The sequence below is a fragment of the Typopeltis vanoorti genome, chromosome 11 (genome assembly GCF_054136105.1).
Source record: "Typopeltis vanoorti isolate ZY-2024b chromosome 11, IOZ_Tvanoo_1.0, whole genome shotgun sequence".
Classification (NCBI taxonomy): domain Eukaryota; kingdom Metazoa; phylum Arthropoda; class Arachnida; order Uropygi; family Thelyphonidae; genus Typopeltis; species Typopeltis vanoorti.
Genome location: NC_143559.1, coordinates 138,789,620 through 138,803,347, shown reverse-complemented (window position 1 = coordinate 138,803,347; position 13,728 = coordinate 138,789,620). Strand labels below are relative to the sequence as shown.

Here is a 13,728-nt window from a genome sequence, read left to right as displayed (position 1 = left end):
TAGTTTCTTATTTATTGGTTCTTTTGATATAATCATGTACTGTTTTCTTTAGGTTAATAATTAGTCCCCATGTCTAAGCTTCTGTTATAAATTTCTGTGATTAAGTTTTGAAGATCATCTTCAGATTCAGCTGTAAGAACTGTGTCATCTGCATACCTGAAGTTGTTAAAGTCCTACCTTCGACTTTTACACCCTTCAGTTCTGAAATATTTTTAAAAACTTGCTCACTATATGTATTGTACAGTAAGGGTGATAAGACACATCCTTGCCTCACTCCTTTTTTGATTTCAAAGTTGCCAGAATATGTATTTTTATATCTTATTGAGGCCATTTGATTCCAGTATATTTTTAATTATACGTAGATCTTTTTCTTTTAACCCATTATTCTGTAGGATATATATTAATTTCTTGTGATCGAATCAGATGCTTTGCTGTAATCAATAAAACAAAGATATATGCTTTTCTGGTTGTCAAGGCTTCTTTCACATAATGTTTTCAAAATTGAAGATTCCTTCTCTTGTACCTTCTGTCTTTTTGAAAACCTGATTGTCTTCTATTTCTACTGACAAAGTGCCTTTCATTCTTTCTAGGATTATTCTCAGTAATTTTGTAACATGGCTTGTTAAGCTTATTAGTCTATATTCTGTACATTCAAAAGTTCTTGGAATTTTGGAAATAGTGACAAAGATGGATTTCCTCAGATCATCAGGGATGTATCCTGAATCATAGATGTTATTAAAAATAACCTTTAGGTCATTAAGTGTGTTTTCATTTACTTTCTTTAACAATTCAATAGGGATCTGATCAGGGCCTGGTGTTTTACCTGTTTTCATTTGGCTTAGAGCGTATTCTATTTCTTCATATGTAATTGGTTCGAGAATTTTCAAAGAAGCAGCCACAATCGCTTGTTCTACTGTCAACCTTAACAGAAATCAAGGCCTAATACTCCCAGAGATATGGAAAACCCTAATCAAATCTTTAAAAACAAAAGAAATGAACTTTAATACAAAACTGCAGAAAGTTCCTTAGCAACAGCTAGCTAATCTTGTACGTGCGATACGTGTTTCACGCACGTTCGATACTATTTTATTTGTAATTATTCTAGTCAGTTTTTTACAGTTGTTCTTGTCCGTTTTATAGTTACACATAATTGGGAGATTGTTTCAGCCTATATGTAAGTGCCCTGAAGATGCCAACAGTTAAAGTTTGGCAAAACTGGTTGGTTAAGTTAATAAAATTGATCAACACTTGATCTGTAAACCAAAAATATTATTACTAATTCTCAGGATCAAAAAAATTAACCTTCATTATTAAGATATTATTATCACTAGTCCTGTGGTATCGGTTACCGAGTAGGAACGACATGAGCAATGCATGTGAAGCTTGGAAAAAGGAGCTTAAATGAGGTGGTATCTAATGGGAGTGAAATGAATGTGCAACCTTATTACGCAAGAGATCCATATGTTGATGGAAGAAATATTGTGAGAAAAGTTTTGAAATATATGTAGTGCAAGCCACCATCAAAGTTGAGTGTTGTATAGAAAAGTAAGTTAGAAATGAAAAATTGACTCTGCAGGCTAAATAAAGGCAAACCAAAATTTTATCATTATGTTGCAAGTGAAAAAATGAATGTAGAAGAATAACTTTACTTGGATGCAGATGGTTCCCTTATGTCAGGCAGGTTTGGTTGTTCAGATAATGATTGCTCACTTTGCCAAGCTCTGTCAGTCTGTATATAATGCACGAGTGCTACCACTAAATCAGATGAAGAGAGAGGTTCTTGAGGAGCAAGTTCTAGATCTGTTGCATAGCCTGGATAAAACTGACAGTATGAACAGATGCAATATCAGCACATATATAAAGAATACTAGCAAACTAGGTGGGCCCTTGATATAGTTCTTTCAGCTCAGGAAAGATCCCACAGGAATGGAATGTACAATAATCCCATTGCACAAAGATGATACAAGGACTGACATGTATCTATTGATTTCTCAGTATCTCATCATCATAACACTAATTACGGATAGAGACCATATCTCTGATTGCAAAAATTTTATGGGAGTTGGTAAGAACTTGCATACAGAAATGGGTTGACCAACAAACTATACTCTGCAGGGAATGGTGTGAGTTTATTAAAAGAGGAGGCATGTATGAGCAGTTTGTACTTACAGCAAACATAACTGTAAGTTTTCTGAGTTCAATGATTGAAATGGATATACTGCGTCCAATATACCTTCTGATAAACAGGCAGTGGCACACCCAGATAGGATCAAGAGTGTCCTCCCCCCCCCCAAAAGGAAAAAACAAAATTTTCCAAAAATCTTTTCCTAATTAAATTTTTTTTTTTTTTTTTTTTTTTTTTTAAATTTATGTTCTGTTGTATCTTCTATTTCTATACTACTTGTGAATTAGCGATCATTACAGCTGCTCAGTCATGAGTCGTGTGTGATGCATAGTGTGTATACTCAACTCCTCTCCCCCCCCCCCCCCCCCAGATTAAATCCTGGATGTGCTACTGTAAGACAGGTATCAAAAGGTAGTATATTTGGGGTGGGGAGAATGGTTCTCTCAGGTGCAAGGTACCTAGTGGTGTGCTTCAGGGATCATTCCTCAGAATATTATTGTTTAATCTATATTAATGATATTGGGAAGGGCCTGGCAGGAAATCTTCATTTGTTTGTTGATAGTGAAAGATAGGCGAGGCAAATTAGAGATGCTACTACTGAAATGCATGTCTAAAGTATCAAAAATAAAGGAGAGGAGTTTTTGGCATTGTAAACTCAATTTGGCCCAAATTTATTGGCATCAGCAAGACCTGGTTGACAAAATGGTGTAATTATAGGGATAAAATGTAACAGATATTGTATTTTCAGAGAAGACAGCAGAAAGAGAGAGCTATTGTTAATGATAGCTGAAGAACTTGAACCAACAAAAATGGAAGTTCAGAGGGAAATGGTTCATTTGAGGTTCTGGGAAGAAAATTATGGAAATATAACTTTACTGACTGCTGATGGTAGGAAAGTGACAGAAGCAGAAGAAATAGTTCAGTTACTAAATAATCACTTGGCACTGGTATGTCATCCAGGTGACTGTGACTGGTGTGATAATTGCGGTAGATGAATGGGAGGTATACACATAGAAATATCAATGTGAATAGAACGGTGTGCCATGAGAATGTGCAAGTGAACTGGCAGTGTCTCTTGGGAAGTTTTTTAATCTAAGTCTGAGCTCTGTTGAGGTTCTAAGGGAATGTAAAAAGGGCAAGATAGCTCTATTATATAAGTGACTCCAGTACAGAAGTAGCAAACTACAGAATAGTATAGATGAAGTGGCTGCTAAATATTAGAAAAGTTGGTTAAAAGTAAAAGTCGGGAATGGTTGGTTTCAAGTGATATTGTATAAGGGCAGTATGGCTTTATAAAAGGAAGGTCCTGCCTCAGTAATTTATTCACATTTTATAATAAGTTGACAGTGGAATTGGATAAAAGAAATGGCTACACTATGATACTGCTTGACTTTGCAAAGACATTTGATAATACTGCATGGAAAATTATTACAAAAGTTTAAATATAGGAATGGATAATGAGGTTGGTGACTGATAGACATCAGATTGGTGTTTTGAATGTCTCGATCATATCTCATCTTCCATCAGTGTGAATGGGGGTAACTAGAGTGATGTGGCCCGGAATCTGTGCTAGGATCACTATTCAATTTGTACATTGATATAGCAAATCTATATACAACATCTGTTGAACAGATTACTGGAATCCTGTATCAATTATGGAATGAAAATTAACATCAGAAAAGCAAAGGCAATGAAAATAGCAAGGAAAGAGGCAAATATGGATATCAGAATAAATGTGGAAAAATTGAGGAAGATGTAAAAGTGACATAAAAGCAAGAATAGCGATGAGAAGAGATGCCTTTAATAGAAAATGGAATTTATTCAGAAGTAAAATGGATAGAAACCTAAAGAAAATACTAATAAAATGTTATGTGTAGAATGTTGCCCTCTATGCAACTGAAACTTGAACATTGAATAAAGAAGAAATTAAGATTTTGGAAAGCTTTGAGATGTGGATTTGGAGAAGGATGGAAAAAATCAAATAGACAGATAAAATAACTAATGAAGAGGTCTTGAAAAGAGTAGAAGAATAAAGAAGTCTGTTAAGGAGGATAAAAAAAGCAAGGGAAACTGGATCGGACATATTCTGAGAGGAGATGGAATCATCAGAGATGCCATTGAAGGAAAAATAGACGGAAAAAGACCCAGAGGAAGAGTAAAGAGAACAATGCCAGATGACATGCTGAATGGAGACAGGTACACAACCCTGAAAGAGAAGGCTCAGAACAAGAGAGTGGAAGGAAAGTTTCTGCTAGTAAAAGAGGAACCTGCTCAATTGCAGAATATTCAAGATGAAGAAGATTGCAAATCTGAGGGAGATATTCAGTTTGATGAGCAAAACCGGGAAGGACAATAGTTGATAAAGGTGATATAAATATCTTGCATAATGATTTAATAAATTAGCAGTGTGGGCAAAGGACAATGTCTGTCAATTTAATGTTACAAAATGTAAGGTAAAGGATTGTATAGTATCATATTGATGTTACTAGATTACAGGAAATTGATGGTACTAGGGATGATGATGATGGATAGAGATTTGAAATTCAAAGGACATTACAAAAATTGGCGAAATATCTCTTCGCCTCTGCTCTCTTAGCAACTGGATCTCACCTCTTCTGTCGGCAATTGGACCTGGACTCTCCTCACTATGTTGGGCTCAGTCCCCTTTAGAGGATTACTTGGATGCTAAGGAATACATTGACAAGTAAAGGGAGGTTATTATATATCCCTCTTTATAAGGCTAAGATTCAGCCACATGTCGACTACTGTGCACAGATTCGGAGTCAAGTGCCTAGGCTGGTGACAAGTTTATGGAATGTCCCTGTGACAATAGACTGAGGGTGTGTGAGTTGCAGAGTTTAGTTGGGAGGTGGAGGAGAGGGATATGATAGAAACTTATAAGTTACTAAAGGATTCTATAAGATTGACACAAAAGAAATTGTTTGATACATGGTGAGTAGTGGGGGAAAGAGAGGTTACGCTGGGAAGTTGTCTAAAAGTGTGGTTAGTAAGGATGTGCAGACTGTATTCTTTATTTGGAGAGTGGTTGTGAGTGCCCCAACAACGAATAAGTTTAAGTGATAGTTAATGGATAGTGTTGGTCTCCTACAATGAGTCTTTTGACTCGATGTAGTACCCGTATAAATAATAATATACAACATTTAACAGGGTGATTTTGAATATGTCTGAAGTGTAGACAAATAATAGCTGTCAATTCAATGTCACTAAAATTATGCACTTTGGCACAATGAGATCTAATGATATATATATTATATTGGTGGGATTATGCTTGGAAAAAATGGCAAGGCTAAAGAGAGCTTTGAGTTATGGTTGATAAGAAGTTAAATTTCAAAGATCATGTTGCAAATACAACCCAAAGGATTTTTTTTTTTCTTTCTTAATCCTCTTTTACAGTGTTGAAGTTTTTTATTCTTGCAACTGCAACCATCTCAAGGATAAAGCGGTTAGCCCCACCTCCCAGGTGTGTTCTATGTCTGTAGATGCATGTATTCATGGGGCCAGTTTGGGGGGGTAAAAAAAAACCTACCTCCATATAAGGCCGGCTAACTCACCTTTTGTAAAAAGACCAGACAAAGGTTCCTCACGTCACAGACAGGAATCGAGCCCAGGTCTTTCCAACCAAAGGGCTTTATCTATAACAACTCAACTACGGAGGCTCTCCAAAGGATAATTATAGTGTTGAAATGAACATTGAGGATATGGAAATCGTTTTGCCTCATTACAAGGGCTTGATACAACTGCAGCTAGGTTATGGATCGATTTGGTCTCCTGGCTTAAGGAAAAAGAAGCTATGGAAAGAAGAGTTACAAAAGATGATACTGGAAATATTGAATGTAGATTTGAAGATTGGTTGAGTGTGAAATGCAGACACTGGTAGACAAGAGAAAGAAGGATGATGTAAGTCTTCTGAGAAGGTGTTACATGATAGTGGTTGACATTTTTCATTGTAGAAGATGGGGACATCTGTAGCGGTTTGGTTTATGGGAAGCTATATTTTTTTCACAGAACTGTGAGAGAGTGGAACAGTTTGCCTATTGTGAATGAGTTTAAGAGAATGTATAACCTTCTCTTGGAAGGTCATGGTGTCTTCTAATAGGCTGGATACTTTTGTCTCATAGTCAGCCTTATTCATAATTACAATAGCTTTTTCCTTTACACATAATCCTACTAATTCACAAATTAAACAAGTAAATAAATTACTTGATGAGGTTATAAGTTGGGATCCTAATTACGTGGATAAAATATGCACGTACTTTGGAAGAACTCTTCTTTATGGACTCTCAAAAATCCATAAAGAAGGCTGCCCTGCATGACCTATCGTAAATTGCATTGACTCTCCAACTTATCGGATTGCAAAAGTATTATCACATTCCTTAAATGCTCCCACTGGTCATTCCAGATCCTATATTAAAAAACTCAATCATTTTCTTGAAAAAATCAAGGACATAAAAATTACAGATTATAAAATATTAGTCAGTTTTGACATCATTTCTCTGTTCGCCAATATCCCATTAACTGACACAGTCAATTCTTTATATGAAGATTACCCTCCAGATATTGCAAGGATATTTGAATATGTCATCCACTCAGGTTAGTTCAGTTGGAAAAACAAAATCTACAAATAAATTGAAGGTACTACCATGGGTAGCACTCTGCCTCCACCTTTGGCAAACTACTATTTGAAACAATTCGAAGATACTATGTTCTCATCCATTCATCCTCAACCATCTCTTTGGTAGCTTTACATTGATGTTTTTGCTGTTTGGCCATACACTGAAGATAAACTTTCCACTTTTCTACAACGGATAAATAACCTTTATCCATGCATCCAATTCACTATGGAAAAAGAAAACTCTGGTACTTAACCATTTTTGGACATCCTCCTTACTAGAAGGTCTTCTGGTACCTTATCTACAAGCATCTTTCAAAAATCCACATTTACTGGCAGATACATGTCTCAAAAATTTGGCATTCTTAAATCTCTAATTCATAGAGCACATAAAGTTTGTTCTTTCCCAATAATCTTACAACAAGAACTTTCCATCATTAAAAAGTTAATGGAATCAAATGATTACAACTCCAATCAAATCCAACAGATACTTGACTCTTATGTTCCAGTACCTACAGTTTCTTCAACAGTCCACAGAGTTCCTATTCCGTACATTCCAGGAATCTCAGAACCTATATGTAGAATTCTGAAAAAGTATTAATTGATTCCAGCATATATTCCTATCACCAAAATTTCTTCTTTATTACCTTCTACAAAGGATAAACTTATCTTCTCTATCTTTGGCTGGCATTTACCAAATATGTTGCAAATGCGATGTCTCTTATTTTGGACAAACTGGCCATCCTTTGGAAAAAAAAGAATGAAAGAACATCAATATTATATTGATTATAACAAACCTCTGAAGTCTGGTCTGGTACAGCACAGTATTGACTCTACTCATAGTGTCCGGTGGGATAAAGATTTGCGTTCTCCTCCATAGATGCAGATTCAAATATGAACGCTTATTCAAAGAAAGTTGTGAAACTATCTTGCACCGACCGAATTTAAATAGAAATGACTGTCTCTCTCAAAGATCTGGGAAACTTTTATTTCTATTATTTCCTAGCACGCGGTGGATCACCTATTTTAATAGGTGATCCACTGAACGTTTTGCTTGTATTCCATTCCTATTACAGTTACAGACACTGAAGATGTACTATTAATTTTAGTACAAAATATCTGTCCTTTTACTAATTAAAGACATCACTGTGGTTTTTTAAGTGTTACTTTATTATTTAATTACTATGCCACAGGTTCCACTAAAAATCATTAAGAGAATGTATGGCTTCTCTTGATGAGTTGACTTCCTGGAGGTATATTTAAGTAGTTTCTCTCTGATAGCAGGTCTACTTTGATTCTTTTTATGACTTTCTTATACATAGCTTTCATTATTTTTATGATACTGTTAGTGAACAAATTTTCAGTGCTCATTTCAGCAACGAATATTGATTTCTGATTGAGTTTGCAATTTGACTAATCTATCAGCAATTTTTCCTCCAAATTAGGCTATTACTTGTCAGCACATCAGTATTATCATATCTAACATTTTGTCTTCTAACTGAAACATTAACTACTAATGTATCTATAATGGTAGTTTATGCACACCAAGCAGATAGCCCTGATGAAGAGAGTAAGGAATTCTGTGAAAACTTACTGTTTTGGACTGCCTGCCAAGGAGAGACATACTTTACATCTTAAGTGGGAAAGAGTATGAGAGTTGGGCCGAAGTGTGGCATCTTTGGTCTAGGTGAACGTAACACCCATGGTAAAAGACTATTGGAATTTGCCCATGCTAACAGATTAGTTATTACCAATACCTGCTTCCAGAAACACCCACGATGGACTCTATACTTGGATATCTTGCCTTGACTTATCATTGTTAGATAAGTCAAGGCAAGATTGATCACATCCTGGCTCTCTAGCGATAGAAGACAAGCATCTCTGACATGCATACTTGTCCTGGAGCAGATTGTGGTATATACCATCAGCTAGTTAGAGCCAATGTAAGAATAAGACTCTGAAAACTTCCAAGTTGGGCACATCCCACTATACTAGATGTTAGTGTAATTCCTATTGGATTCACAGAAGAAACATCTCGGTTGGATGATTTTTTTTTTTGGAGACCAATGGGGAAAATTCGTCAGGAATGCTTTGGGAAGGAGTCAAGGTAATAGAATACAGCCAAGAAGTGTCTTGGCCCAATAAGAAGATCAAGTGACCCATGGATATCAGATTCAACATGGGAACTAATCAAAAGAAGGCAGATGGAAAAACAAAGAGACACAGGGACTAAAGAATATAATAGATTATATATAGAAGTCAGAAGAGCCATCAACCAGGACAAGGAAAAGTTTTATACTAATAAATGTGAATTATTAGTATAAAATGAGGAGGCACAATTATCAAAGGATGCTTTATTTAGTTCTTGACCTAAAGCACAAGTTTAAGCCCAAATTGAATGTCATCAAAGACCGGAATTGAACACTAACAGAAGAATTAGAAATCAAAAACAGATAGATAGAATACTGTGAGGAACTATACAGTAGAGTCGGTAAAGAAAATTTGGAGGATCCCTCTCACCAAGAAAATTACAACTTGGAACCTCCTCCATTTAGGCATGAAGTGAAAGAGCAGTTCAGCTTAACAGCAATAATGCCCCAGGTACTGGTGGAATCCCAGCAGAGTTAACTAAGGTCACAGGGAATGGAAGGATAAGAGTGTTTTATAGATTGATTACAAGGATATGGGAGACGGTATCATGGCCTAGAAAAACACCCTCTGGTAATGTCTTTCTTAGACTACTCTAAAGCTTTTGACTGTGTTCAGCATGCAAAACTGTGAAAAATAATGAAAAGAATGGGTTTTTCTCAATACACTATCAGGTTGATAGCCAACTTGTACAAGGAGCAAGAAGCCACAGTAAGAACAAGTGTTAGATTAACTAATTAGCTTCAGGTTGGAAAGGGAGTTAAGCAAGGATGTTTGCTTTCTCCTCATTTGTTTAGTATATATGCTGAGGACATCATGTGTGAAGCATTGGATGAGCTCAAAGGATAGATGGTAGATTAATCAGTAATCTGAGTTATGCTTATGATACCATACTCCTCTGTAATGGCAAGGAAGAACTGGGACAAATTCTTGATAAAGTTAACAAGATTAGTAATAACAGAGGACTTCAACTCGATCAAAAAAAGATGAGTGACTAAAACAACTGTCAGACTTGTCTAAAATCTGGAAGGATTGATCTATTTCCATGGGAACAAGTTGAGGATTTTGGATGCAGTTTTTTTCTTCTTCTAACAGTGACGTATGGATGTGAGACTTGGAACCTGAAGAAGTCAGACAAGGATAGCTGCTTTTGAGATGTGGTGTTACAGAAGGCTGCTGAGGAAATCATATACTGAAAAGCATACAAATGAATGGGTGTTAGAAAAGATCATTAGACTCCTTAAGGATATTGAGAAGAAAGTTAAAATATTTTGAACACATTTGAAAGGATGGAAGGAGGACTTCTCAGAACAGTAATAGAAGGTAAAGTTCTTGGAAAAAGAGGAATACACTGTCAATGAGATGGATGGTGTATGCAGTGATTGATCTTCAGAGAATTGAAGCCTCCAGAAAAGCATACAACAGGACTACATGGCAAGGCCTGGTTTGGCACGTCACCAAGCATTGGAGTTACCATATGGCATCTGTGGATGCCCAGTGAACAGATGGGTATGAGCAAAGGGTATTTGTTATTTGGCAGTTCCTATATTAAAAATTTATAAAAATGAAACATGCACTCAAACTACTTAATATTAAGAAATTTCATAGTTAATTCTATAGTGTTTAAGTAGTGATTCTAATAAGTATAGTGAAGATCATGGTGAACTTTGAGTTGAAAAATAAGATGATAGCTAACATATCCTGATCCTTTATTAGATTATTTTTTAATCTAATTGTATATTTTAATGCTGTAATACAGTGACCACAGGTGCGGTAGCAATCTCAGTACTTGTCACCAGCAGGCCTGAAAAGGGAATACAATCGACTCCTGCTATAATATGCTATTAAAGTCCTAACCCAAAGTCACATGAGCATATTGCCCATGGTATATTATTATATACTGTTCTTATGTTACTGTAGACACCATTTGTTACAATACATAGAGGACATTCTTGCAAGAGTTGATTGTATCTTCAAAAGGGAAATTACTTATTTAAAAAAAAAAATTGCATATTTAAAATGTTCAAGTGTAGTACCTCGTGTAAGCCAGATGTAGACTGCATTTTTGAAAAAAATAAAAAAATTTTTATATTACTGAATACACAAGAAGCTGCAAAATACAAACAAATGATTTGTGTAGACATGAGCAAAGTAATGTTAATATTCCTTTTGAAGAACTGAAGGTTGTATTTTGGAATACTTCATGGGGAAGGCTATTCCAGAATTCTGTGTCCTCTTCTTTTTTTTTTTTTTTTTTTGGAGATGACTCGTCCAGTTCTGTTTCTTTGATTAAAGGTTGTGAACTACGCTTAATGTATTTCTTATTTTGACTAAGTGTTTCTAAAGAAGATTGTTAATTTCAATTATGTGATTATTTTCCTAGTGTTGGAAAAACTTCTCTTATGAATCAATATGTAAACAAGAAATTTAGTAACCAGTACAAGGCTACAATAGGAGCTGACTTTCTTACAAAAGAAGTAATGGTAGATGACAGGCTGGTGACAATGCAAGTAAGTTTTTCATGTATTGAAACTTAACTAGTGTAATTTAATCTGTTTTCATTATGATCTGGTGGTAGAATCATGAATTAGTCACATTCTGTTTGGATGATAAATGAATTAAAGTATTTTATTTAATAAAAGTAGTCAAATATATGTATATTTTAGCTGACCTTTTAAGTTTATTATAGTTAAACTGCTTGTTTTCTTTTAGAAGAATCATTTGAAATATTAAGTATCTTTCTTTTTAGCATGACTGTCGAAGATTTTTTTATAGTCTGTAAATAATGATTTGGAATTTTTTAAAAGTGACAGTGTAAATCCACATACCTGGCCCATGTATTTTCCTTATTCAGCCATTGTAGAAGAGCTCTGGTTATCCATGAAAGGTATAGGGACTGGAGTTAAATTTGTACTAAGCAGCTATTAGCAAAAGCTCACAGAGAAAAATTTAAGACAGCATCTGGAAGGGGACAAAATGTTGTGGAGGCTATTGAAAAAGCTTGGTAATGGAAGAAAGAGTACTGTAGAAGGAATGAAAGATAACATGAAAACTGAAGATAAGGATATCCTAGATGTCTGGAGTAATTACTTTGAAATACTGTTAAAAGAAACAAGAAGTGATAGAACCATACTAAAATATTTTCAAGAGGATTGCAATGAAGTGCGCATATCAATACATGAGAACATGCCATCAAACACTGCTTAAAATGTGAAAAGGCAGCTGGAGTAGATGATATTCAACCAGAAATGCTTAATTCAGGTGGCCTGGTCAGATGGTAGAATTCCAGATGATTGTACTGGAGCTCTCATAGTTACCATCTATAAAAAGGGGAATAAAGCTGAATGTCAGAGTTAGCGGAATTTCTGTACTAAAGTATTCCAGGTAAGATTTATGCAAGCATACTTGAAAAGAAGTTAAGAAATATTGTGGAAGAGAAACATGAAGAAGAACAAGCTGGGTTCATGACAAATAGAGGTCAAGATTGGACTTTTACTTTACCACAGATTGTTGAGAAATCGTGGGAATATGACAAGGATCTGTAATTAAGTTTCATAGACCTGGAAAAGACATAACGAGGTGCCCAGAGAAAAGTTTTTCAAAACACTACAATTATATGGCATAAGTGGAACATTCTACAGAGCAATATATTAGCTATATTTAGCTTTAGCTGTAAGTTTGAAGGAAATGCAGGAAGATGGTTTGATGTAAAATCATGAATAAGACAAGGATTATCTCCACTTGTTTTCATCATATGTATGGATCACCTTATGAAAAAAAGTGGCATTAGGGTCTGATATTGGAATTGGAGATGTCAAACTTAGCTCTTTGCTTTATGTAGATGATGTTGTACCTCTAAAGATATTTGGTTCAAGTATAGGATTCTTTACTAAATTGAATAACAGCTGTAACAAACATTGAACACATTAACTGCATTCTGGATGGAAAGCTTTATAGAACAGATAAAGTATTTCAGCTATTTGGATGCAATTTTTAGTGAAAATGGCAAGTGAAATCTGGAAATAGACAACAGAATAAGCAGAAACTGGTATAGTAGGTAGGCAGCTGAATAAATTTATATGGAATAAGAGAGAAATTAGCCAAAACACCAAACCTGCAGTGTTCGTGGATCTGACAGTTGGGTTAGAAATAAACCACTCAAAGATATGACAATATTGGAGTGCTGACAAGTGGACTAATTTAGAGGGAATTTGTGAATGGGAGATTAATAATATAAACTTAATCACATAGTGCTGTCGTAGTAGCCTGAACATCCCTTGAGGATACTTATAAAGAAATTGGTGATGATTCTTTCATTTGGAATTCATACATCAGCTATCCTCTAACGAATCTTATCCCCTTATAGAGAGTATGCGAGGCCTTTTACGAGGGTTGTTTGAAAAGTTTGGTAAATTTCAATAGACGGCGACACAATTCTTTCATTCATACCAGAGTAAGACAATAACAGGAGTATTATGCATCATTGTTGGACCATTTAAAAGAACTGAAGAAAAATGGCCAAGATTGGTGCACAGAAAAGTGCTCTTTCATCAAGGCAATGCATCGCACACATTGGCTATCGCAATGGCAAAATAGCACAAATTGAGGTTCAAATTGTTCCACATTCACTGTATTCTTCGGACTTGGCCCCGTGTGGCTTCCTCTTGCTCTCAAACTTAAAAAATGGCTCGGTGGGAAAAAATTTTCTTCGAATGAGGATGTCAACAAGGCTGTCAATGTCTGTTTTGCACAATTTGACAAATCCTACTTTTTAGATGGGATGAAAAAAAATTGGAAACTTGCCTGACCAAATCTGTAGACCTTG

At 35.4% G+C, this 13,728-nt stretch overlaps 1 protein-coding gene across 1 annotated transcript in view; it reads left to right on the top strand.

Moving 5' to 3' along the window:
• Positions 1-13,728, top strand: part of LOC150102111 (ras-related protein rab7-like) — an 89,475-nt gene that overhangs the window by 34,468 nt on the left and 41,279 nt on the right. The window contains exon 3 of the mRNA XM_090401013.1: positions 11,287-11,413. Within this exon, the coding sequence (XP_090257139.1) occupies positions 11,287-11,413 (127 nt within the window). The remainder of the gene's footprint in view (positions 1-11,286; positions 11,414-13,728) is intronic.